At 26.5% G+C, this 27,409-nt stretch overlaps 5 protein-coding genes across 6 annotated transcripts; 3 read left to right on the plus strand and 2 right to left on the minus strand.

Annotated features, from left to right (window-relative positions):
* Positions 1-414: 414 nt before the first annotated feature.
* Positions 415-5,151, minus strand: LOC130677072 (uncharacterized). Its single transcript, XM_057483659.1, has 3 exons — positions 4,455-5,151; positions 2,752-3,197; positions 415-1,292 (listed from the first exon to the last, which is right to left on the minus strand). The coding sequence occupies exons 1-3, from the start codon at positions 4,645-4,647 to the stop codon at positions 1,077-1,079; spliced, it is 855 nt and encodes a 284-aa protein (XP_057339642.1). The 5' UTR covers positions 4,648-5,151; the 3' UTR covers positions 415-1,076.
* A 1,762-nt stretch (positions 5,152-6,913) lies between these two features.
* LOC130677079 (uncharacterized) lies at positions 6,914-7,865 on the plus strand. Its single transcript, XM_057483671.1, has one exon. The coding sequence runs from the start codon at positions 7,040-7,042 to the stop codon at positions 7,790-7,792; it is 753 nt and encodes a 250-aa protein (XP_057339654.1). The 5' UTR covers positions 6,914-7,039; the 3' UTR covers positions 7,793-7,865.
* Positions 7,866-11,480: 3,615 nt separating this feature from the next.
* On the plus strand, positions 11,481-14,086 carry LOC130677054 (protein lifeguard 2-like). The gene is made up of 7 exons (XM_057483628.1): positions 11,481-11,849; positions 11,920-12,161; positions 12,234-12,287; positions 12,358-12,448; positions 13,450-13,575; positions 13,645-13,794; positions 13,871-14,086. The coding sequence occupies exons 1-7, from the start codon at positions 11,679-11,681 to the stop codon at positions 14,021-14,023; spliced, it is 987 nt and encodes a 328-aa protein (XP_057339611.1). The 5' UTR covers positions 11,481-11,678; the 3' UTR covers positions 14,024-14,086.
* A 1,738-nt stretch (positions 14,087-15,824) lies between these two features.
* Positions 15,825-21,331, plus strand: LOC130677044 (3-hydroxyisobutyryl-CoA hydrolase, mitochondrial). Of its 2 annotated transcripts, none has more exons than XM_057483613.1 (6): positions 15,825-15,870; positions 16,577-16,670; positions 16,751-16,815; positions 18,996-19,237; positions 19,861-20,102; positions 20,703-21,331. In XM_057483613.1, exons 2-6 carry the CDS (start codon positions 16,625-16,627, stop codon positions 21,239-21,241), a joined length of 1,134 nt encoding a protein of 377 aa, XP_057339596.1. In that variant the 5' UTR covers positions 15,825-15,870; positions 16,577-16,624; the 3' UTR covers positions 21,242-21,331. The 2 variants fall into 2 exon arrangements, with proteins under 2 accessions (XP_057339596.1, XP_057339589.1); XM_057483606.1 differs by lacking the exon at positions 15,825-15,870 and adding an exon at positions 16,027-16,504 and having other exon boundaries at positions 20,703-21,330.
* Positions 21,332-22,490: 1,159 nt separating this feature from the next.
* Positions 22,491-26,541, minus strand: LOC130677105 (GTP-binding protein SAR1b). The gene is made up of 5 exons (XM_057483704.1): positions 26,232-26,541; positions 25,563-25,726; positions 23,947-24,066; positions 23,560-23,861; positions 22,491-22,749 (listed from the first exon to the last, which is right to left on the minus strand). Exons 2-5 carry the CDS (start codon positions 25,603-25,605, stop codon positions 22,633-22,635), a joined length of 582 nt encoding a protein of 193 aa, XP_057339687.1. The 5' UTR covers positions 25,606-25,726; positions 26,232-26,541; the 3' UTR covers positions 22,491-22,632.
* Positions 26,542-27,409: the final 868 nt, after the last annotated feature.

Here is a 27,409-nt window from a genome sequence, read left to right on the forward strand (position 1 = left end):
AATGATAATGATATGTAAGCATTAATTTTTTTGGTTGCGGTGATTTTGTCGCGGGTATTTTGTCTTCGGATCAAATGTTACGTAGCCGTAAAAATGAATTAAAATCCAACTAAAATTTATTATTTTTTTTTTGCGTGAACCCTTACTTTAAATAATAATTTAAAAAAGTAAATTACTTGATATGTATATAACAATTTATTCAAATTTGAAACCCATCATCTTATTGATACAATAGTTAACAAAAATTTAATTTATCATTAAACATACAATATAAATTTTATCAAATTAAATTACATAGTAATTTGTTCACTAAAAATATGTTACATAGTAAAAATTATTTTTTGATTGCATTCATAAGTACAAGATTTTTTACATATGAGTATTTTTTTTTTTACTTTTTTATGAATTGTAAAATCTTTAGTGGCCATTACGGAAGAAATATCAAATCAGTTTATATTCATTACATGGAATAATTTTTTAAACATATTAATTGTCATAATTGTACTAAAATTTAATTAACTCTAGTGATAAACTTTTTTTCTTTATTTTAATGAGTCAAAATTTTTTTATTTTTTCTAAAAATTATCAATTTCTAAAAATAAATTTTTTAATGTAAATAAATAATATTAATTACAATTAATGATAATTATTTATAATTTTAAAATTCTAATTAAGTCCTACGAGGTATTTTACTACTTTGGGATATGTTAAAATTTTTTTTTTAAATACTAGTCTTCAATATGTCCTTTGATATGAAGTACATTAATCTAAGCGCTCATTAATAATTAATAATAAATAATTTATTTTGATTTATATATTAAACAAATACAATATTTATATCAAAATACTATACACAACAATTTTAATAATTAATTAATCACTCCCAGTCTTTATTTATAAATTATTTAATATTTAATTAATGGGGTCGCATATTAGGCTCATTAATAAATAAACAATTTTTTAAAAAATTATTTACAATAATTATTTGATTTAAAATTTTAAAAATCGTATTTAAACTTTAAATTTTTCGTTAAAAAATAAATTTACAATTATTTGGTATTTTATTAAATAAATAACTATAAAATCGAACACATACACAGGCCGATAATAACTAATCCTAGCATATAAGTTAAGTCTCTTTTGATATTTAATGATAAGGGCTTATTTTTTTTTGATAAAAAACTTTTAGAATCTGTGTCTGGAAGTACATTTGGATCGCGCCAGTTAACTAGACAAAGCGGTATCATAACGTGTAGAATGTCTGGTATCATAAAACCTAAATCACGTATTACCTAAAAAGATTAATTTATTAATTTAAATATTTTAAAATATTGTCATCTTCTTGTGTATAAAATTTAGGGTGCGTCATTTCGGAGCAACACTTTTTTTTTCAAGTGCATAGGGAAAAAAAACAACACAAAAAAAAAATTTCGCGCTAGAAAAAAAATTCTATGTCGATTACAGACCTAGCTCAATGAAAAAATCGATTTCCGATTTAAATAACACGGGAAATTTTTTTTAAGCTTTGAGTATTTTCTACTCGTTAACACATCAATAGATCGAATAGACTGATACATATTCTCTTATCATTTTTTGATAAATTCATCTGTTGAAAAGTTATTGGAGCTCGAAGTCAAGTTATAGTAAATTTCGAGATCTTTTTACTTTTCCGGAAAAACTATCAGACTTATCACAAAATATTAGGGGATCTTTTTTGTTGGCAATTTTGTTCTCTACAAATTATTATCAGTAAAGTTTTTTCAAATTCCGCATTGTTTTCTAGTTATTTTCATTTTAATTTCAAGCTCTTAGAAAAGTTGTGTTCTGATCGATTTAAAGAGCTCGACATTGAAATGAAAATAACTAGAAAACTATGGGGAATTTGGAAAAACTTTACTCATAATAATTTGTAGAGAATAAAATTGCCAACAAAAAAGATTTTATAACATTTTGTGACAAGTCTGATAGTTTTTCCGGAAAAGTAAGAAGATCTCGAAATTTACTATAACTTGACTTCGAGCTCCAATAACTTTTCAACAGATGGATTTATCAAAAAATGATAAGAGACCTTTTTCGTACAGCGTTTAATTTCCTACAAAAATATATATTAGTCTGTTCGATCTATTGATTTGTTAACGAGTTAAAAATACTCAAAGTTAAAAAAAAAATTTTCCCGTGTTATTTAAATGGGAAATCGATTTTTGCATTGAGCTAGGTCTGTAATCGACATAAAATTTTTTTTCTAGGGCGAAAATTTTTTTTTTGTGTTGAACTATGATTTTTTTCCCCATGCACTAAAAAAAAAATGTTGCTCCGAAGTGATGCATCCTAATAAAATTCCGCGTCGAATGAGTACCCACATCACTATATTTTAATAAGAAATTTTTTTTTCAAAAACTCATATTGATATTTTGAAAAAAATTATTTTTTTTTAAAATATAGCAATGTGGGTACTTATTCCACCGGAAATTGACTCTTATGCAAGAATCTAGAGTCAAAAATTAAAAAATTTTTATTTAAAATTTTCAAAATTTTTATTTTAACTTTTTTTTTTCAAATTTAATGAAATAAATATCATGGCTATGTGTAATTAATAAATTTCTGCGTTAAATGAGTACCCACATCACTGGATTTCTTATTCAATTTTTTTTTTTTTCCAAATTTAGCTTTCTAAATTTTGAAAAATTTATGAACTCAAATTATAACGATGTGGGTACTCATTCCACGGGAAATTAAATTTCTAGTAATTACCTGATGAGCATATCCTTCACCACGTAAAACATTAGCAACAAATTGATCCCAACTGCCAGCAAAAATATGCAGCAGAGCGATACCAGAAATAACAAACGCTTTTCTGTGTGTCACCTTGTATTTATTATCAGCTAGTATTATCACAAAAATGGTTGATATTAACTCGGTGATGGTAAAAAACATCTGATGGTACCATTGCGAGTAAAAGTCATCATTCAAATAGTTTATGTAAACCCACCACGAATAATAGTGAGAAAATGTTGATGTTATAAATAATATGAGCATTCCATATCTCAGTCGACAGTTAAATGCCAACCGTGCCAAATATTTAGTTGTCTCGTAAAATGCCACAATGCCTATTACAATAATTGCCCATATTTTAATTGTATTTGAGGTAGCATTGAAATACATGTGCTTGTAAGAAGCTATTCCAGATTCATATGAACCTAAAAACAATTTTTTTTTATTATTATTTACATCAATTATCAAAAAATCATACAAATTTTTGAATTAACTACATCTTATAAAATAATCTATATATTTATACATCATATATGATCTTTGGAAAGAAAATTCTATTCTCTACAACTTTGATTCTGCTAAAAGATACCCTACAACCAATTGCTAAATTGTTATGACCATTTAAACAATTACGAAATTTTTGTATCAATAGTTGACCATTTTTTCGATGATTGTTACTTTAATTGGAGCTATCTATTAAACTATTAGATCTAGAGAATTTTTCGATCAGACAAAAATTGTAGGAAATTAAATGCTCTACGATTTTGGTCCTTACAAAAAATATCCTAAAACCAGTGGTTCCATTATTATGACCATTTAAACAATTACAAAAATTTTTATATCAGCAATTAACTATTTTTCAAATAATTGTTACTTTAATTGGAGCCCTCTATTAAACTATTAGATCTAGAGAATTTTTCAATCAGACAAAAATTGTAGGAAATTGAATGTTCTACAACTTTGGTTCTTGTAAAAATTACCCTAAATCCAATTGTTTAATTGTTATGACCATTCAAACAATTACAAAAATTTTTATATGAGCAATTTACTATTTTTCCAATAATTGTTATTTTAATTGGAGTTATCTATTAAACTATTAGATCTAGAAAATTTTTCAATCAGACAAAAATTGTAGAAAATTGAATGTTCTACAACTTTAGTCCTCACAAAAAATTTCCTAAAACCAGTGGTTCAATTGTTATGACCATTTAAACAATTACAAAATTTTCGATATCAACAATTTACTATTTTTCCGATAATTTTTACTTTAATTGAAGCTATCTATAAAACTATCAGATCTAGAGAATTTTTCAATCAGACAAAAATTGTAGAAAATTGAATGTTTTACAACTTTAGTTCTTACAAAAAATACTCTAAAACCAATTGTTCTATTGTTATGACCATTTAAACAATTACAAAATTTTTGATATCAACAATTACCTATTTTTCCGATAATTTTTACTCTAATCAGCGTTATCTACTAAAGTATCAGATCTACAAACATTTTTTATCAAACCAAAATTGTCAGAAATTAAATTTCCTTTCGAATGACCTCCCAAAATGTCTATTTGCGCTCAATGGTTTATCTTTTGACCACAAAATTAAATTTACCCAATGTTACTATCAATATATACCATACTAAGAATACAAAACATACTTAAAAAAAAAAAGATAAAAATTACCTTTGAACACAGTATCCCAACAGCTACATGAACAATACTGTCTATCAACATCCCGTGAAAATTCACGCCAAAAATAATAAAGAAATAAAATATGCAATGGAGGCACAAGCAATGGTGCCAGCACACCAATTAATTTAGACCCATAATTTGGAAAATTAGAACAAATTACACGTCTGAGTATTCGTACAACCATTTTTTATTTAAAAATTTAATCTTAAAAAAAATTAACTGCATCCGGCAACGGTTCGAAAAAATTCAAATTTTTTTTTTCGATTTTTTCTAATACAAACTTCGTAAATTTTAACAATCACTTCAAATATAAGTAATAACTGCATAGATTCGATGAATACTAGTTAATTTTAATCTTATCTTTCATAAACTCTATTATCTATCGGACAATTTGTAACACTCTAGATTTAAGACGTCACTTATTAAAACTGACTCATTACTTAAATTTTTAGAACAAATCAATTAAATAAAATTAACCTTGGTATTAAAAAAAATAATAATAATAAACTATATATATAAAGGTACTATTTATGTAAATACTTAGTTGACATCTTTGATATTTGTTTGAATATTTGGTCTAAGCAGTGACACTTATTTGTTAGTTTTGGAACGCGGATCGATACCACGTGTCTGTATTACATGATTATTAGAGTATTTAGTTTTTTTTAGGACTAAGTGTCAAATTTATTGTTGACGTAATTAATTTATCGGTTGAGTTGATAACGCAAGTATCTATCTTGTTGATATTTAATGTCCTTTATCAGATGCTAAAGATAACTGAATATTATGCAAACTTTAAGAATAAGGCGGGAGATGGCAGAGTGTGATCTTTTGAAAATTTAAATGTAGCGGTTTATAATTTCTTTGAGCTCAAAAAATGGCTGGTGGATTCAGTGACAAAATTGCAAAGAAAAAATTCATATATTTTCAAAATTTCCATTTAATAGTATCTTATACATCATGTAAAAACGTTAATGTACTCGTGTGGGCGGCACGAACGAAGCGAGTGTTGCTAATACAAGAGCAACCCTGGTGAAAATTTTTGGACTTTTGTCCGAAAAAGTCTTTAGACCTCTGAAAAAGTCTTTAGAACTCTAGAACTGAGTTTTTCAGACAGAAGTCCGAAAAATTTTCACCAGGGAAAACAAACGATAAATCAAAATAAAACATAAACATAAAGAAGAAGAAGAAGATTGCGTGCATGTACAACTCAAATTTCGACCCGGAACAATGCAACAATAACTCGCGTTCATATTTGTTTGTTTGGCTGTTCGATTCAAATTTTTATCATAAATTTATCACTAACTTCTGGAGCTATATTCTCCCAAGTAAGACACAGACAACTATAAGATGTCTTTTGAAAGGATAAGACAAATTTTTTTTTGTTTCAAAGTCACCTTTTTTTGGTACACGCAAAAAAAAAAAATAATAAATTTTGTTCGGATTTTATTCGGACCAAAATACCCGCGACAAAATCACTGCAACCAAAAAACTTAATGCTTACATATCATTATCATTATTATTATAATTATTATTTATACTGAACAATATCAAAAATATCTCTGGTTTACAAAAAAAATGGCTGATTTGTTAATAATGAATTATACTAATAATTTGAGAAAATCTTTTAAGTCAAAAAATTATAAGAGAATACAAAAAATTTTCAGTTAAACGTCAAAAATATTGTACCAACAGGTGATTATTAATTTATTATCATCATGATTATTTCAATTACCAAAGTTACTACTATATTTTTTGAAACGATTATTTTGTCGCGGGTATTTTGTCTTCGGGTCAAAGGTCGTGTTACCATTTTTATTGTTTGAACAATAAACCCGCGTCAAAGAAGGTAATTCATAAATAATATAATATTGAAAGCGAAAAAGTATAAGAGTGATTCTCTAAAATATATTGATATGAAAAAAAAAAAATAGTCACTCTTGGCCCTCAAATTTTATTGTTTGAAATGCTAAAATACGTCATCTTGCCATGTAGGTATAGTTGCATTTTTAATACTTTAGGTAATTCTTTCACATACATTGGAAGCCCACAAACACAAGTAAAATTTTGTTGTTTCAACTTATAGAAACTGATGTGCTTAAGATATTTTTTGACAATTTGAAGAAAGTAATAATTATATACAATTAAGTTTATTTCCCTTCTTCATATAATAATTTATTACATGTAATAAAATTGTTAGTTGAACTATTAATGCATCAATTATCTGTTTCATGCTCCCACGTTTTTCGTTTCAAATCTTACAAATTTTCATAGCTATTAAAACTTCACAATCACAAATTTGCAAGACTATCTGTAAGAAGATCGGAATCTTTAGTGAGTTTTAAATCTTCATGAAACAAAGAATTTATTTTATACTTTTTAGCCCGTTTTAAAAACGTGGTATCTTAAAATTTTTTTATTTTAATAATTATATTAGCTATAAGCACAATTCCACATTACGAGATTGAAAAAAAAAAATTTTCAATAAAATTACACTTATATTAGTTAAGAATACAGAAAATAAAAGTTTTTCTCAAAAGTAAATTGATTTATTAGTACAATAATATTGTTATAATATGCCTTCATCATTCGAAAAATTAATAAAAAATATAATAATTCGTAAGATTGAGATCGCGGTTCAAGGATCCGTTGATCCATTGCCACCGTCAATTGAAAACGAGATCAAAAATCCAGAATTTGAAAATAAAATCGACAATTGGAGTGACGTTGACAGTAATGAAATTAATATAATGTGTGACGATGCAGTTAAAATTCTTCAATACTGCACGCGGCATAAAAATGACGATGCAAGTAATTACGTTACTTCTTTAATTAAAAAATTAAACGAAAAATTAACAACTTCTTTTGACGTGAACAATCAACCTGAACGATTTCATTGGACCGAAGTGTCCAAAAGTATAACGCGTTTATTAGCAATTTATATATCGCTATCTAACTACGAAGATAACGAGAAAGTGAAACGTGACATTTGTCATCATTTGATTAACAAAATTATTCCGCCATTGAATCCATGTCTGCCTTGGTCTTACAAAAGTTCTGATACCATTATCAGTCTAACATTGCCACGTGTCTATAGTAATTTTATGTACGATGAGAATAAACTGAAGGAGGAAGTCAAAGATCGGATTTTCGTGTTGATTGCAAAACAGTATAAAAATTTGGATGATAATCAGGAATTGAGAGATAATTTTGAGTATTATGATTTTTATAACAATTTGCATAATTCTTATAAGAGTGCTATCAAAGATGAACGTTTACTGGAATATAGAAAAATTTATGAAGATGAAAGTGTAACTATTACCTATTAAACCTAAATGTAATTTTATTACTTTACACTGTAATTTTCTGTTGATTACTAAGACGAGAGATTTGGAAATAATTTTTTTTTATTCAACGCTGAGGTTGATAAAAGAGCCTCCTTCCAAAAGAAAATAGTTTAAATATGACCACTTTAGCGACATTTTGAGCTATAGGTATATGATCCAAACGATGGTAGTACACGGAAAGAAAATTATGGCAGCGGTTCCCATAATTTTGTGAAATTTTTTCCTATACCATAATAGGAATTACGACCATAAATTATGGGAGCGGTTCCTATAATTATAGGAATGTTTCCCATAATTATAGGAATAGTTCCTATAATTTTGGGAATGATACCCATAACGTTATAGGAATGGTTCCTCTAATTATGGGAAACATTCCTATAATTTATAGGAATACTTTCTATAATATTATGGGAATCATTCCAATAATATATAGGAACTATTCCTATAAATTATAGGAACCATTCCCATAAATTTTAGGAACCATTCCCATAATATTATGGGAATGGTTCCTATAATAGTATGGGAACTATTCCCATAATATTATGGAAATGATTCCCATAATGCAATTGGAATGGTTCCTATACCATTATGGGAATCTTTCCCATAATATTATGGGAATAGTTTCCATACTATTAAAGGAACCATTCCTATAATATTATGGGAATGGTTCCTATATTATCATGAAAAAATTAATTTAAAGAAGTGCGATAATCACTTCTACAATACACAGAAATACACTAATGGAAAAAATTAAAGGATCCAAAAAAAATTCTAAATTTTTAGGCGATTTTCAACAGGCTCTAACTTTGAGAGAAATGGAGAAATTTTGTTTCAAAAAAAAAATTTTTTCTTTTTTGGAAATTTAAGCACTGTCTGCAATAAAATTGTGGACAAAGCTCCGAAAAAATGTTTGTTTTCATCTTGTTAAAGACTATGAGCTTTTCAGAGCAAAAAACGTGATCCTTTAATTTTTTTAAAAATTTGATCGCGTGAAACAAAAAAACGGCTCGTTGGATTAATCTGGCTCTCTGCAGGGTTTTTGTAGACATATTGAACTGTAAAATGCACAGTCAACATTATCGATTTCCACTATATTTCCGTTTCAGCGTTTGATTTTCCAAAAAACCACAAAAAGCCCTTTTTTGGTTGCATTTTTAAATTCATGTGACGATAGGAAAAATTTTTTTTTCGAAAAAGCAATGGCTAATCGTTGAAGGGAATTTATTCAAGTTTTTAAAACCCACCATTAACTTTCTGTGTGATCATTGGTTTCTGAGATATTGATAATCAAAGACAAAAGGATCCTTTTCCATTTGAAGACCGATATCTCGGCGAAAAGTGGACGTATCAAGGTCCATAAAAAAAGAAATTAAAGCTGAATAATGAAGGTATCTGACCCTTATAGTGGTTAAGCAAAAATAATTTTTTCCATGCCCGGAGACCAAAAAAAAAAAATTTTTTTAATTTGAAAATTTTTTTGTCGTTGGTTTTTCTAAGATTACTCAAAAACTGCTAACGCTAAAAAATTTTAAAGTTCTAATCCAAAAAGTAGATACTTGGAGCTACAATTTCCTTTTTTTTTTATTTCTTGTACGACCATTTCTCTCAAAGTTAGAGACTGTTGAAAATCGCCTAAAAATTTAGAATTTTGTTTTGATCCTTTAATTTTTCCCATTAGTGTATTATTAAACATAAAAACAAAAATTCAAACATTGAAAAAAAAAATCGTATTTGGCAAAAAAACATTAAAATTTTTAACAAGAATTTTTCGTCAGCACAAAACATTCAAGAAAATTCAAATTTTGGGAAATTTCTACACTATTGTGCAAAAAAAAAAATTTAATGATATGATAGGGATGGTTCCCATAACATTATGGGAATAGTTCCCATAATATTATAGGAATAGTTCCTAAACCAAAGGTCTCAAGTAGTCTTTTCGCCTTTGAAATCTATAAATCATCTATTCATCCAGAACTATACTCATGATAATTTTTAGTAATTTCATTTTTTTTGCACAAGTTGGTTCACCATAAGCCTCTGATTTTAATTTTGACACTTACTCACTCGAATTGCCAAATGACCTAGAGAACCTTAATTTAATGTTTTTTTTAAGTCACTATATTTTTACACTGAAATAAAAAAGTGGATACTTGTTTTAAAAGTTTTTACTTTTTCATATAAAAGATATTTTTAAACAATACGTTACTTATTTATAGCAATATTGATATTTTTAATTTAAAACAAAAAAAAAGAAATTTATTGAAAGAAAATATATATGGGGGAGGGGAATATCGAAGGTGCCAGACAGCTGTGGCGGGAGAAGTTCGGTGCTTGCCACAAGATCGCGCTCAGTCGCATGCGATGTCCCTGATAAGCAACATATCTCAGAAGTTTTATATTTCAAACCTGGCTACGAAATCGATGCATGACTTCCTCTGTTCAATTTCCACTTTTATTTTACTTTGATAAAAGTACCTAACTCAATGGTTATTTTTGACCAGAGTTAACTGTTTCTTGAGAAATTAAATCAGACGTTTGGTAATGATTAATTTCACTACGTTGGCTCTTAGCCGTGAACAAAATAATCATTTTCGATTTCATTATTCTCATCAATAATAAAATAATTAAAATTTATATTGTATCGATATGTATCTGTCATTACAATACAGAGATTTAATAAAAGTGAGATGATTTAAAATTCGAAAAAACAGTTTATATTCGTTTTCATTCTTCTTTCTCTGGCAAGAAACGTATGAAATTTTTTTTTTTTTGATGCACTTTTTGATATATTTCTATCACACAGACACTTTGAAAGTAAAATTTAAATTAATATAAATTTATTGATAAATTTTAAATGATAAAACTTCAAACCGGAGTGAAATAAAATCCGCGTCAGTCCAAAATCACTCTTTTTTTGAAACTTCGGAATTCCGAGTGGCGAAATGAATGCGGATTGAAATTAGATTCGGATTCACTCTGGACTCACTTCCGATTTGTTACAGTGTAATACTGCCGATGAAGCTCTCCTTAAACTTATCAGCCATGGATAATTTTCAACATACTTACTAATTATTCATCAAATTTACCTGACTCTCATTCTCATCCTTTTCTCAAAATATAAATAATTTTATGAAGAAATTTAATTTATTGACGATTGGAATTTTATGTTTAAATTAATATTTAATACTAATACGCATGGGGATCCTTTATATTTAGAAAAAATAATCACGGTCTAGAAATATCGTGATATTATCAACATTAATATCATTGGAGAGCTAAAATTTAAAAAAATAAAAATTACATCAATGTAATTAGATCTCATCATTAGATATAAATCAAATTTTCCCGCGCATTTTCAAATTTGACTTCAAGCTCCAATAACTTTTTAACAAATGGATTTATCAAAAAATAATAGGAGACTTTTTTTGTAGAGTGTTAAATTCCCTACAAAAATGTATCCTACGCTTGTCTGTACAATGAGCTATTGCCGAGGTATAAAATTCCAAGCCTAAAAATTTTTTTTTCCCATGTTATTTAAATGGAAAATAGAAAATTATGAATCACGATCTCTAAATATCAATATTAAGAGCTCATATTTTTAATCGAGCTTTATTTTGGCATTTTCTGACAGAATGTCACGGCCATTCGATAAAATTAAATTAGTCAATTTTTTTTATACACCCTAATATATGTATATAATTTTACAAGAATAGAACACACACCTATTGGTTAACGATGCATGCGCGATACTTCAGGCACATGCGCTGTAGAAATATCGCGCACGCGCAGCAGACAAAACCTTCAATAAGTCAAAATAAAGTAAAATGTCCTGTCAATTTAAAAATTAATAAAATAATAAAAAATTACTATGCAACAATCATCAACACATTTCGGAAATAATTTAAATAATATTCCCGCGTCATATATTTCTCTTGATCAAAACAATGTCCTCCCGGACCAATCGACTGTTCATATCCCCGTTGCCGCCGGAGGACCTCCGTTACTTCCTCCATTGGTTAGAGGTCAAAATATTCAAAGTGTAAGTTTTTTTCAAGCCATCAGCTCTCGAATAATTACATAAATATATTAATTAATACTTAAATAATCAGGGTCCATATACACTGACAGTAACCAACAGTATGGTACTGGAACGGGAGCGTCAAAATCAAGAAATTTATCGCTTTTGGTTAGCTCAGCAGAGACGTAATTTAGGAGGCACCCAAACTGACGAAGATTATTTTGCCGAATTTAAAAGTTCTAAAATACGCCGAAATTTTATAACTAAAGTTTTTTTTATATTATTTTTGCAATTTTTATTTACAGCACTCTATGTATCTTTTTTTTTATTCTAGTAAGTATAAGCCATTATTTACACATTAATTATCTAATTAATTGATTAATTGTTCAATTTATAATTTAAAAGTCCACCTGCACGTGATTTTATAAATCGTTACTGGTATTTATGGGTCATAGCAATGTAATTATTAATTTAAATTATTTATTTCGTAATAGTATTTTCTGCTTAATTAAACAATTTATTTTTTTAGGACGGTATTTATTTGCTCATATTGTAGTATTTCGATAACCGATTGCGGAAGAAGACAATCAGGATGGGGAATTACGTTATTGTTATTACTGGTAATTATTGCTCACCCTTTTCACGAAGTGTACCTCTATCGCAAAAGTCTATATAAGAATATAGTGGCATAGATTCTTCTGTGGATTTTCACATGACATTTTTTGGTAGAATTTTTACCAGAGAATTGGATCCTCACATGTCTAATTTTGTACTGTGAGTTCATAACGCGGTCCCACGATATCTCTCCCGATAAAATCTCTAGTGTTATCGCGAGACGAAACGAGACGAGAACACGTTTCCTCTAGTCTCGTCTCGTTTTTTGGATTTTTTGGACATTAAAAATCTTCACACGACGGAAATCGATGGAAATCTATGGCTGCAATTTGACGTCAGGTCAACGGCACGAACATGAAGTAAACTTTCTGTCAAGTTGATCGAAATCACTGAACGGCAACTTGTTGAAGAAAAAAAAAATATGACTATCAAAAATTTTACTATAAAAAATAATTTTGAAGAGATTTCATCATATGGAGATTTTGTCGGGGAGATAAAGTCGTGTTACCCTTAACATTTAAATCTCCATTGGAAACTTGGAAGCCCCTCAAAAGCGTTTTGATTGGAACCCAATAATTTCCTATCGGAAACAATCGGTTTCATAATCAGAATTTTTAATCAGGAAGACGCTGTATCTCATCTCAGCCACGTAAAATTTTTTTTGCTTTAAATTGTACTTTTTTTTTTACTTATTCTCACACTTAAGGTAAGAGACCCAATACCCGATCAGGGAACTAGTATTCGATTACTCATGTATTTGTATATCTGTACTTACTAAATATAAATATACAAATCGTATATTAGGTCTTTTACCTTAGGGATAATTCAAAATTTATAAGGTCAATTTATCTGCAAAAAAAAATTTTGTGCAGGGTCAGACCCTCATATATCTAGTTTTAAAAAGAGAAGATTAACAGCCAAGTTTACTTAGACTCATTAAAAACTCACAGTCTCCTGAAATTTACCAAATTATAAATAAATAGATATTATTAATTAATTATTTTAGACACTTGCTGAGTCGCATTTGGCTGCCTACATATCAATTCGCTTTCAAGTAGAAGTGGTCTTGATAACCGTTGGTACAACCGCGGCAGTAGCACTCTTAGTTTCGATCGCGGCGATTTTTTTCAAAGTAACCCATCACTTATTTGATCATAATTATCACTAATTTATAAATTATTAATTAATAATTTTCTTTTAGTTTGACTTCACCATGTGGGCTGGACTCTTAAGTATTCTAGGCGTCGTTTTATTAATGGCGGTCGTATTATTGACAGTGTTAATGATGTACACTAAAATTTCAGTTATTATCACAGTTTTTGGAGTAATCGGTGCTTTGATATTCTCATTGGTAATAATTATAAATAATAATATATTTTAGACACTTACAATAAACTACGGTACTTAAATTATTATATTTATTCCAGTATCTGTACTTTGATGTGCAGACAATAATGGGTGGTAGGAAAATTCAATTATCCCCGGATGAAGTTATATTTGCCACAACACAACTTTACGTCGATATTATTGGTCTTTATCGTTATTTATTGCTCCTAATTGGTGGTTCTACTAGAACTTGATCATTTATGAGTTTTTATAAACATTTTACACTATTTTTTATATCAATAAATGTTTTTTTTACAAAGATGAATTTCTGATGTTTACAATTTGAAATTTTTTAAGAACAAAAATAATCATTTATTATTTTGGTTACCATATTCGTGCAAACTAACTAATTTCCGTTAATTTGAGTACCCATATGACCAAATTTTGATTTCAAAAATTATTTATATAAAATTATCGATTTCTTTTATCAAAAAAAAAAGTTGATTAGAACTTTGGCTTGTGGGTACTCATTCAACGCGTTGTTTTGTTCTCTACGCGATGGACAGTTCAAAAATAATTTTTAATTACCCAATTTTCGAAAAAAAAGTCAAAAACATATAAATAGTCTTTTTTTCAAATTCTTTGACACCAACTTATTGACAATGAGCTTAGTAATTTGAATTTTGAATCATATTCAAATTTTATTCATTCATAATTTAGACCTCTAAATTATCCATCGATTCGAAAGGAACAGACAAAGAAATCGGTGGTTGTAAAATATGTCTATCCTTTTTATTTTATTCCGACTTATCTTTATATGTCCTTCGCATTTCGGGTTGCCGTTGCTACTAACACACCCACATATATAAATGTAAATATATGTAGTATATCAAATATCAGTGTGTGGTGGAGACTGTTAGAGGTCACAAACTTTATGTCATTCATGCAAATACACATAAAAGTTTTCAGCTGTGAAATCTCTTTCGATATTAAATGTGATGACTAATTGTGTTGTCTCTTTCGCTATCAACTAATCGATGGAAATTTTTCAAAAATAATTTTTTTTTAATCATTTCCCGTAAGCTATCAATAGCAGAGATTACTAATTTTTTTTTTATAAAATTTTCTTAATTTTTTTAAATTTCTCCAAAAGAAATTTTCTTTCACAAAAAAAACTTCTTACTATTCTCGTAAATTAAACTTCCATACTCTGATAGACTAGAATATTCTTTACCGAAATAAAAAATCTTAACATAAAATATCGCACCCCAGTTTTAGAGCGTAATTTATATTTCCGGTTTATTCTTCTATTCAAACTAAAACCGACCAATACAAGACAAAATGAATCAAAAACTTTTCCTATCGGAAAAATTTAAAGACCAGCAAATTATTTCCCACAAAAATTTAACTAAAATACAAATTTCAAATTTCTCTCTCATTACATTTAAAAATTTTCTTATATATTTATCATTTTCATTTCGTATTCATTTATACTCCAAAAATTTTTTCTTGATTCCAAAAAATATTTTACAAAAATTTTTAATATCTCCTGTAATTTTTATAAATTAGACCAACTTTTTTATTTAAAAAAAAAACAACAGCAGAAAAAAAGTTTTTTTTTTTTTATAAAAATAAAATAATATACCAGAGGTAAAAGATTTTAGTTGGTTTTATTTTTAGTTATATACCCTCAGTATATATATTTATATATATATATACATGCATATACATACATATATATACACATATATAATATATATATATATATATATATACATATATATAAATTCCTTTCTATATATGTAGATATATATTATTTCCCTCTCTATTTCTTTGTCTCTCTCTACTTCAATACTATATATATATATATGTATATATATATATATTCATATATATATATCTATATATATTATTGCGAGAGAGACCAAGAAATATATATATATATATATATATATATATATATATGTATATATGTATATATGTATATAAATGTGTATATATATATATATATATATATATATATATATATATATATATATATATATATATATATATATATTTATATTTATATATATATAAAATATATTCTAACAGTGAGAAAGTAAGTAATGAAAAATTTAACAAAATTTTGTTATCAATTAAAATAAATAAATTTTCAAATTTTCAAATTTAAAAAATTCGCTCGCGTCAAACACATGGTGCATTACATACACACAGAAAATAATAATAATAGTATTTAAATCAATACCCAACACAAGCTTATTTTAACGTCTTATATTTATCGTGACGCAGATACGTCACTGGGTGTTTTTTAAAAAATTCAAAAAAATATATATTTGATAAAAATATTGTGTTATTTATTGTGATAAATAAAATGATTTTTAAAATTACACTGGGGCTCGCAAAATCGAAATTTTTTTTTATTTAGAATTAAGAGATAAGATAACGAATATATAACCGTCCTTCTATCTGTATTTTCATACTTGTGTCTTACACATACATGTTTAAATATTAATATATGTATACATATATTTGTATGTGATAGATATATGTATGGGGGGCACATAATTTATTAAAACTCAAGGCTGTTAAGACTTTTTATATTTTTTTAAATTAATTTATAAGTGTTGACTTGCTTTAGATTTTTATAACCACAAATATCTGTTATATATTTGTATTTATATATATAATATATTTTTTTATATTGTTGTTATAGATAATAGTCATAAAAAATGGTAAATAATTGTCGGCTTTGGGTCATAAAAGTATTTTATTTTTTTATTAATAAATATTTTTATTTGTTGCAGTTTGAAAAAATAACCTTACAACCTTTAGCAACATTGTTTAAACAAACAATGAAACATGCTCATAAAAAACCTTCTTTGTTACCAAATAATTATGGTAAGTATTTAATTTATTAAAATTTGATTTATTTTTTTTAATAGTCCCAATTATGGATTTTATTCATTTTTTTGTTTCAGGATCTAAGATAATTAAAAAAAAATACAGCACATCGATTATTAATGATGATGTTTTATTTAAAGAGGTAATATTCATAAATATATCTATATCTGTATATAAATACATATACATATGTGTATATAGTATGGGAGCAACTATTTTTTAACTCCACCAAATTTCGTAAGAAGTAAAAGAAAAAAATTATCATACCTGTTTAAATGCTTTGGGCAAACCCTAAAGGAAAAACGAATTTTCTGATTGATTTTTATCAAATTTATTTAAAAATGAATCAGAATTTTATTTATTTTTTACAAGATTTTAAAAATTGTTGTTAATAAAAAAATGATTTTTGAGTTTGGATTAATGACAGCTAAATATTTAATTAAAAAAAAAAAAAAGTTGCTCCGAAATAACTTGTTATGATGTATATTTTATGTGGGAGTAGTGTTTGAATTAAATCGAATATTACTATACATAATTTGAATTGTATAATCTGTATTATTAAGAGAATAAGAAAAATTTTGTGTCCGGCATATCTATATGATAGAATTAGTTAATGTTATTGAAATCGGTATCATTAGATAAGTCTTGACTTGAAATTGTGCCTTTTCGTAGTTTAAACTCTTTTTAATTGCCAAGTATTGAGATAAATAGATTTATCTATATCATTCGAAATACATTTAAATTACGCGGGAAAAAAGACGATCGTATTTATTTTCTTTAAATAAATTAATACTTTAATTATTCTGTCACTAAATATGGCTGAATGTCACTGAATATATAGCTATATTATTTATATCGCGTTACTTATTCCAAAATGACAGATTTTTCTACTCCCTTTTGGTTTTGGGAAGCTTCTCAAAGCCAAAAAAGTCTGCATAGAAAAAAAAGGATTCATTGACACAAAAAATCTTTACTCGCCTAAAGAAAATTTTGACTTACCCCAAGAAATTTTTTTCATTGTGAATTGAAAACAAAAATTTATGTAGAACTAGAAAAAATTACTAGGTGCAAGGAATTATTTCTTGACCAAAAAAATCTTTCTCGTCCCGAGTCAATTTTTGTATTTAATTGATAACGCATAAAATTTCTTGGTGCAAATTAAAATTTTTTGCGGCAAGAAATCCTTTTTTCTGCGTATTCTATAAATTTAGTAGTGATATTTGGGCAGTCACGCAGTGACTGCAGGTGGCTCGTCCAAATTTTTCGTAAATTTTTGAATTTTTTGAAGTATTCGTAAAATTTTAAGACATTTGTTAATTTCCAAATAATCCGTGAATTTCAAAATATTCGTAAATTTTGAAATTCGTTAGTCTTTGAATTATTCGTAAAGATTCAAAGCATTAGTGAATTTTCAAATTATTTTTTAGTTTTTAAAATATTCGTGAATCTTCGAATTTTTTCAATATCTGTGACTTTTCGAATTATTGTGAGTCTTCAAATTATTCATGAATTTTCGAATTATTAAAATATCTGCCAGTTTTCGGATTATTCGTAAATTGTCAAAGTATTCGTGAATTTTTTAAATATTTGTGAATTTTCGAGTTATTCGTTGAGTTTCCAAATTATTCGTAAGTTTATAAATTCTTCACGGAGTTTGAAATTTTCGAAATCTTCATAAATCTTTGTATTATTAGATTGGAATTGCAATTTTTTATTCAAATTTAAAATGTAAAATTTTTTTCTAATCCGGTAGCACAGAGACAGCTTTAAGATGTTTTTTAAAAGGACAAGACAAATTTTTTTTGTCTCAAAGCCAAGTTCTTCTATATAAATAAGACATATAGATGTTGGTTCTAGGAGTCATAGAAAATTTGGGTTCTTTTTTCTGTCCCAAAAAAGTTATTTCAATTTAAAATTCGTTTAGATGATGACAATCATTTGTAATTTAATTTTTATCATCAGTTGTATTACGTCTTCTCAGCAGACACTTTTTCGGTGACATAAATTTTCGATCGCTTTGCCCACATTTTGGTGCCTCATCGATAAGTCAAAAGCCAGCCTCAAAACTTCAATCTTATAAATGTCACAAAGCCAAGTATGCTACTAGGGAACTTATAACTTTACTTATACTTTTACAAAATTTATGAATAATTCAAATATTTGAATAATTTGAAAATTTACTTCTTCAAAAATTCATGAATAATTCAAATTCTTTTAATAATTTTAAAACATGAGTATTTCGAATTATTCGATTCGAATTATTGGCACACTCATCATCAATATAAATGAGTATGGTACTAATTAAACATATATTTGATTTAGATTGATGATAAGGGAGTCGTGATATTAAATCGTCCAAAGCAATTGAATGCGTTGAATTTATCGATGGTAAATAAAATATATCCAAAATTAAAAAAGTGGGAGGATAGGAAGAATCTTGTTATCATCAAGGGCGCTGGAGACCGAGCATTCTGTGCTGGAGGAGATGTTAAATATTTGACAGTCGCATTGAATGAACCCAATGGTCACAAAGCTGGCCATGATTTTTTTCGAGCTGAGTATGCGTAAGTTTTCCTATACATAATTGAAACCGTATGTGAATTTTGAGAATGGGTAAAAAAAGTTGTGAAACTTATAGAAAATTTGATGATCTTTAAAACAGGTCCTGAGTAACGAAGTGATAAATTTAATATTTAAAAAGTAATGATCAATTGAAGATAATAAATGATAAACTAAAAAATTATTTTTTGACAGAATGTGAATTTCGTTAACTATTATTACTTGTATCTTGTAAAATAATAGATCTATGATAAAATTGACAAAGATCTTTTTTGTAGAGAATTTAATACTCTTCAAAAAAGTTCTTCTTGATTTTTTTAATAAACTTATTATTTAAAAAGTTACAGGTAATTAATAATTATAAAATTATTGAAAACGATTTTTTAAGAATATTCAACTCTATGTCTTATAATTGAGTGTAACTCTTTTAATTTTAAATTTATCGTTTAACTACTAAGGACCTTTTTTGTCGAGCGTTAAATTCTCTACAAATTTGTTCTGAAACTTTTTTGTATGGAGTCAAAATTTTAAGAGTTATGAGAGATTTTATTAAAAAATTTCTTAATACATAAACAAACATTTATTTGATATTTATTTAATAGTTTTTATTAATTTAATTAATTAATAGATTGGACCATTTAATTGGTACATATGAGAAGCCATTTGTCGCCATAATAAACGGTATAACGATGGGCGGTGGTGTTGGACTATCAGTTCATGGTAAATATCGAGTCGCCACTGAATCAACTTTATTTGCGATGCCAGAAACCGCGATTGGACTATTCCCCGATGTCGGCGGTACTTATTTCCTACCTCGATTAAAAGGCAAACTTGGTTTATACCTCGGACTCACTGGACAACGTCTCAAAGGTAACGAAACTAAAATAACTAATTAATTCATTTTTTCTTAATTTTAATAATTGTTAATTTTTTTTGCGTAAAATGGACTAAATATTTGAACAGCTGACGCGATTCCGCGTAAAATGAGTACCGACAACGATACTTTTGGACGAAGTCATTATTGTTAAATTATTTTTGATAATTAATAAGAATTTTTTCAAAAAAATTTTCTTTTAGTACAATTACTAGTAAATTCTGTTAGCTGATAAAATTCCACTTAAAATGAGTATCCACATCATTATATTACAACAAAAAGTTCATTCATTAATTTTACAAATATATGAGGCAGCCATTTTGAAAATTAAAATCAATTGATCAAAATATTGTCATGCGGGTACTCAAACGACCGGAAATTGAGCCAAGAATCCAACTGTAGCAATAAAATTTTCCAAAAAAAATTTTTAGTCACAATGATAATTTTAATCATGTAATTTTTTTTTTTTTTAACATATCGATGTGGGTACTTAAACTAGAGGAAAATGGTTAAAAAATATGACTATGAAATTTATTTTTATTTTAAATTGAGTAGAAAAAAAAAACAGTAAATAATTAGTAAATTTATTTTTATAGGCGAAGATGTAAAACATGCTGGAATAGCAACTCACTACGTGCCATCATCAAAACTCGAAGACCTGACACAGGTATTACTCGAGTCAGATGACCAAGATGTCGACGAAATACTCGAAAGTTTTGAGTCGACAGTAGAAACCGAATTTAGTCTTGACAAATTTTTGCCACGGATAGATAAATGTTTTTCTGCGGATACGATTGAAGGAATTATTGACAATTTAAAAGAAGACAATACGGAGTGGTCAAAAATAGTACTTGAAAATTTACAAAAAATGTCACCGTCGTCATTAAAAATCACGAAGGAAGCGCTGGACCGCGGAAAGAATTTAACTTTCGACGAGTGCCTAAAAATGGAGTATCGACTTGCCTGGCGAGCATGTGATCGTTCAAGCGATTTTTATGAAGGCGTACGTGCGCTATTAGTCGACAAAGATCTCAATCCCAAGTGGAACCCGCCGACTCTTCAGGAAGTTACTGATAAATACGTTAAGAGTAAATTTGAACCTTTAGCTCCTGAACATGAGTTACAACTCCGTTAAATATTTTAATCATTATAGTTATTAATATTTTTAATTTAATGTAATTATATATGAATGTACTGAACTTTTTTTTTTTTATTAGAAATAAAAATTTTAATTGAAAAAAAATTTTTTTTTCGAAATGTAATGATGTGGGTACTCATTCCAGAGGAAATTTCATGAATTACAAGACCCATTGATCAAAATTAAAAAGTTTTGAGTTTTATTTTTATAAAAAAATTAAAATTGTAGTCTTGTAAAGGACATAATTCTGCGTTTAATGAGTACACTAATCATTTATAGTAAGTTATTTTTTTTTTTTCTAAAATTTTTACTTTGAATTATGAAAAAAAATATTCTAGTCCTAATATACTGATGTGGGTACTCATTTAAACGGAAATTCATCTCACTGCATTAATAAAAACTTAAAATTTCAAATTTTTTAAATTATTATTTTTGATTTTTTTTTTATTAGCTCAGTAAATTTCTGATTACTATGGATATTATAAAATTCCACGTAGAAAGAGTACCCACATCCCTAGGTTTCAAAGCAAATATTTTTTTCAAAATTTTTATGTAAAATTTACAAAAAAAATTTCTAGTCTGAATACATCGGTGTGGGTACTCATTTTAACGGAAATTCAGCTCACAACAATAATATGAACTCAAAACTTCTAATTTCGTAATTTTTTAAATCATTATTTTTGATTTGCTCGGTAAATATCTGATTACTATAAATATTATAAAATTCCACGTGGAATGAGTACCCACATCCCTAGGTTTCAAAACAAACATTTTTTTCAAAATTTTTATATTAAATTTACAACAAAAATTTTCTAGTCCAAATATATCGATGTGGGTACGCATTTTGACGGAAATTTACCGTACGATTTGAATGTGAAGTCAAAAATATGAATTTAAAACTTTTATGTTCCACAACTCACGATTTTATTTAAATTAAAAATATTTTTCTTAAAAATTAATTGAAAACTCTAATAATTTTATCAAAATGTATTTTGTCATCGGCATTACACATGTTCTATTTTATCTTTATTTATAATAATTATCATTTTTTTTATTTTGTTTATTTTTTTTTTAAATAAAAAAACACAAATAGCATCTTTTAAAATATATATAAATTTACTTTTGAGTCTCATTAATAATCTAAGTTATTTTGTTTTTAAGAATAATAAAAATTAAGAAGACGAATTAAAATTGAATGAATAAAATCCTGATGCGATGCGATGGGATGCAATTAAATTAAATAAAATTAAATAATAACGTTCATTTATTTAATTATTTTTTTTTTGATGATGATAATTTTAATTGTCGAATCATCGAGTTATTGTTGAAATTTAATTTTAATAATGATAATAATTGTCATTATTATTATTATTAATAATTAAGTGCGTTCAGTCGATGTACTGGGCGAGCCAACGGAAGCCCTCGCCGTAGCCTTGTCTCTTTAACACTGAGCACATGAATAATTCTAAGGGACGACCGGGAATATCACTTCTTGGAATTTTTCCCTGTTAAACAAAATTTTAATTCATTATAAATAATATCAATAATTTTGGTAATAAACAGGACATTTTATGGTACAATTCAAAGATAGACACGAATAAATATTCTTATCTTGTAGAGCAGACGATTTCCAGTAAAATGAGTACCCACAAGCCTATATTCCAAATTCAATGATTTTTTCAAAAACCAAAATTATTAAATTTCGAAAAAAATTCATTTTTTTAAACATAAGGATGTGGGTACACCATAACTCGCAATGGTCTGCACCGTAACGTAAAAGTCGTTATTTTTCTCGTATTCAAAGTGACAAAAAACAAACAAGTATTTACCAAAATAATAATAATTTTTTTTTATTTATAATTATAACAGCAATAATAAAGTCTTATTATTTTTATTGAAAATTGACTGTTATTGATGTATTTATTGACGTAAGAGAAATTAGTAGTAAGCTGGTATAAAATAATTAATATATCGTATAATTGACACGGTTGTCGATTATTTTTAGTTGCAAGTTAAAAAGAAAATAATTTAAATATTCCTAGCTTGTAGAGCAGACGATTTCCGTTGAAATGAATACCCACAAGCCTATATTTAACATTCAATGATTTTTTGCAAAATCAAAATATCAAATTTTGAAAAAAACTCAATTCTTTTAAACATAACGATGTGGGTACTCATTTTACGCAGAATCTTGCGCTCTATAACTTGAAAATATCTTCATTTGTCCCACTTTAAACGGCAACCAAAAAAGTTTAATATACTTATTTCTTTTTTAATTTAAATATTTAAGTTACGATATAAATAATTGAAGTTACCTTGCCAGTCGTTTGACCGTATAAATTAAAGAAATTTCTTAATTCATCTTCAGACGCAGCACCAGGTTTATCAATTTTGTTTCCCAGCACAAGAACAGGACATGTGCTCAATTGTTCATCAGTAAGAAGGGCGTCAAGTTCAGCACGTGATTCTGGAAGTCGCGTACGATCACTAGCGTCTACGAGAAACACAATAGCATCGACTGCTGGGAAATAATCTTTCCATACACGACGTGCTTGCGTGTGACCACCGAGATCGAATGTCGTGAATCTTATGTTACCAATTGATAATTCTTCTGATGCTATTATTTTATAACAAATAATTATTATTAATGAATAATTAATTATGAATAAATAAATAAGTAATATCAAAAATAAATAAATTACTTGGATGTAATGTTGGCACATGTTGTGCTAGACGATCATCTTTGAGCATATGTAATAATGTTGTTTTACCAGCATTATCTAATCCGAGGAATAATAATTTACCAACTTTTTTCCAAAGGCCTATTAAAAACATAAATATACATATATACATATTAATTTTTAAATTTTTTAATCTTACTCTAGTGATGTGAGTATTCATTCAACGCAGAATTTCATAATCTATGGATCTATGGTATAGATTTTATAAAATTAATGACTCGAAAATAAAAATTTAACAAAATTCAAAATTTGTTAATTTTTAATTTTGACTTCGAAGTCTTATACAGCAGTTAATTTCCGGTGGAATGAGTACCCACATCAATATTTTTGGAATAAAATCATCTTTTCTTAATATATATGTACATATTTATACTTCGAAAAAATTCTTTTGATCAGAATCTAGTGATGTGGGTACTTATTTAACGCGAAATTTTATAATCTATAGATCCATGATATTTATTTTATCAAATTAATGAAAATCAAAAATACGAATTTAAAAAAATTCAAAATTTATTATTTTTGACTTTGAAGTCTTGAAAAGCAGTAAATTTCCGGGGGAATGAGTACCCATATCGATATTTTTTGAAAAAAATTATCTTTTTATAATATATATGTATATAATTTCGAAATAATTTTTTTGATCAGAACCTAGTGATGTGGGTACTCATACGACGCAGAATAGAATACACTGAGAAAAAAAAATACTTCTATCAAGAACATTTACTTGAGACAAAAATATATATTCTTGATAATTTTCAAGAATATAAAATTTTATCTCAAGAATTCGTAGAATTGAAGGAAATAATTTTTATTTAATTCAAGTAAAGCTATTCTTTTGTTTACTCATAATATAATATCAAATTCATATAATAATAAAAATAAATTTGATGTTCTTTTCTCAAGTAATTGATAATTAATAATAATATAATGAATATTTTGAACGGATTTCTTGAACCAAGAAATTCTTGTTTGGAAAATAGTATTTTTTTTTCTCAGTGTACACTGTAAAATTTTCATATTTTTATATATCTCAAATAATCAATGGACATAAAATTTATAAAAATAATGATAACCACCCAATACACGTAATTAAATTAACAAAAGATTGTTATATGAATCACCTAGTTCTACATATTTTATAATTTAGAATAAGTCTATAAAGAACATGATTCATATGTATTCCTAATAAAAATTTCTGTCATACTCCAAAGTTTTCATTAATCAAACTTTCATAAAAAAATATAATATCAAGTCAGATATAGTTCATATTTTTAGAATTCACCCCAACAATTTATTATTCCAACCCTTACTACACATTGAAAAATTCTAACCTTGTCTCTGATTATTTCCCCACAAATGTCAAATCAAATAAAAAAAAAGCAACAACGTCATACTTTCGAAAATAACTTCAATACATTTTTTTTGCGTCTTTAATTTATGGTATAAATATTCATCTATATATATCACTATCAACTTCAATCATCAAAAATATAAAAATAGCCAGCTGCCTGCTGTCACTTTAACTCCAAAGTCTTAATTCCCAAACAAAGAAAAAAATATAATAAATGAATACATACCCAAGTAGCCAAGTACTCCAGTAAACCAATCAAGAATAAACATATTTATTAATATCAATTATTATTACTAATATAAATTACAAATAATCTATATCCAGACTGCGATCTTTTTACAACAAAAATTGATATTTATTTTTTAAATTCTCCTTGATTTATAAATGACTCTGCAATAAAAATCAGTATCTATTATAATCTACAAGTCATACCACATACATATATATACATGCATACATACATATTTATATACATATACATATATCTTAAAATCTATTAAATTCTAAGTTAATTTTAAAATTAAATTTTCGTGCAACCTTGAAAATTTTAAGCCCAAAAAAAAAATTTTTGAAAAAATATATATACATATATATGTATATATTTTAAATATAAAACAGCTGGTAATTATAATTATATTTACTAAGTAATTGATTAATTAAATTTTAATTACCAAAAAAAATTTATGACAAAGTCAAAGTCTACATATTTATATATATATATATAACATATATCTATATATATATATGTATGTATCCATATATATATATATATATATATATATATATATATATATATACATATATATATATGCATAGATGTTTTTTTATATATATAAATTTGTATGAAAAAAAAAATATATGAAAAAATAAATATAACAAATATATAATTACTTACATATGAATATATAATTATCAAGTGTTTACGTATGTTTAATTTTTTTTTGTTTAACAATGATAATTAATTGTTGATCTAATAACGTCACAGCCTGGTAAAAAAAATTAATTTCTTTGTCAGATTTATTGTTATTGTTATTATTACTGTAGTTATTATTATTATTATTAATTGTTATTTATATTAAATGATGTTATAGTTTATTTAAAATAAAAATATAAAATAATTAGTGGCTAAACTTTCACTTTACAAAAGTATCGTAAACTTTGCTGAGACGAGAGCATGGACGAGCTAGCTGACGTTCGTGAAATAATTTGGTGGCAGTTGGCATTGATGACGTTTATTTCCGGTTTTGTTATTTATATATAGATATACAAGTGCATACTACTTCTTACAGGTTAGTTTTTTTTTATTACTGATAAACGATTTTGATAAGAGAGGGCAGGCTGGACTTCCGCTGATTTAAGTTTCGCGGGAATTTTTAAATTTTTATTGACAGCGCAAATTATTGAATGTAGCAGACGTACACAAATTTTTTAATAATATATAGAAAATATTAATTAAGTAAAATAATGAAATTTAAAAAAATGCGTGTACTGAATTTTGAATTTTAATTTTGTCTGATGTCTGCTACATTCACACTCATAAATAAAATGTCAACTTTAAATGTCACTTTGTCATCAAGATAACATTTGACCACTTATGGCATGAAGAATAGAGAATTTTTCGATAAATTTAATTTTTCGAAAGTTATTCGAGGTCAAAGTTGGATTCATAGTAAATTTTAGTATTAATTGACTTTTTCGGCGAAACTATCAGAATTATCTTAAAATGTGATAGTCTCTTATGTAAATCATTTTACTTCCTACAACTTATTTTTCACAAAGTAATACAGTTCACCAACCAAGAAATATAATCTTGATACAAGAAATTTTTTTTAACGATTCAGAAAATTAAAATTTTCTTGCACCTAGTAAATAATTATCTTGAATCTGAATTTTTGTTTCCTCAAGTCAACATATTTTTATGCTTAAACAAAAAAATTTTTACTTGTTTTAAGAGTTTTTTTTTCTAAATATGAGAGATATTTTTTTTTAAGAAAGATGTGCTAGTTTTTTGAAGGAATATTACATTTTTTTGTTTAAAGACAATAAATTTTCTCGGAATAAGTACTATTTTTT

This window comes from Microplitis mediator, chromosome 1 (genome assembly GCF_029852145.1).
Source record: "Microplitis mediator isolate UGA2020A chromosome 1, iyMicMedi2.1, whole genome shotgun sequence".
NCBI lineage: Eukaryota > Metazoa > Arthropoda > Insecta > Hymenoptera > Braconidae > Microplitis > Microplitis mediator.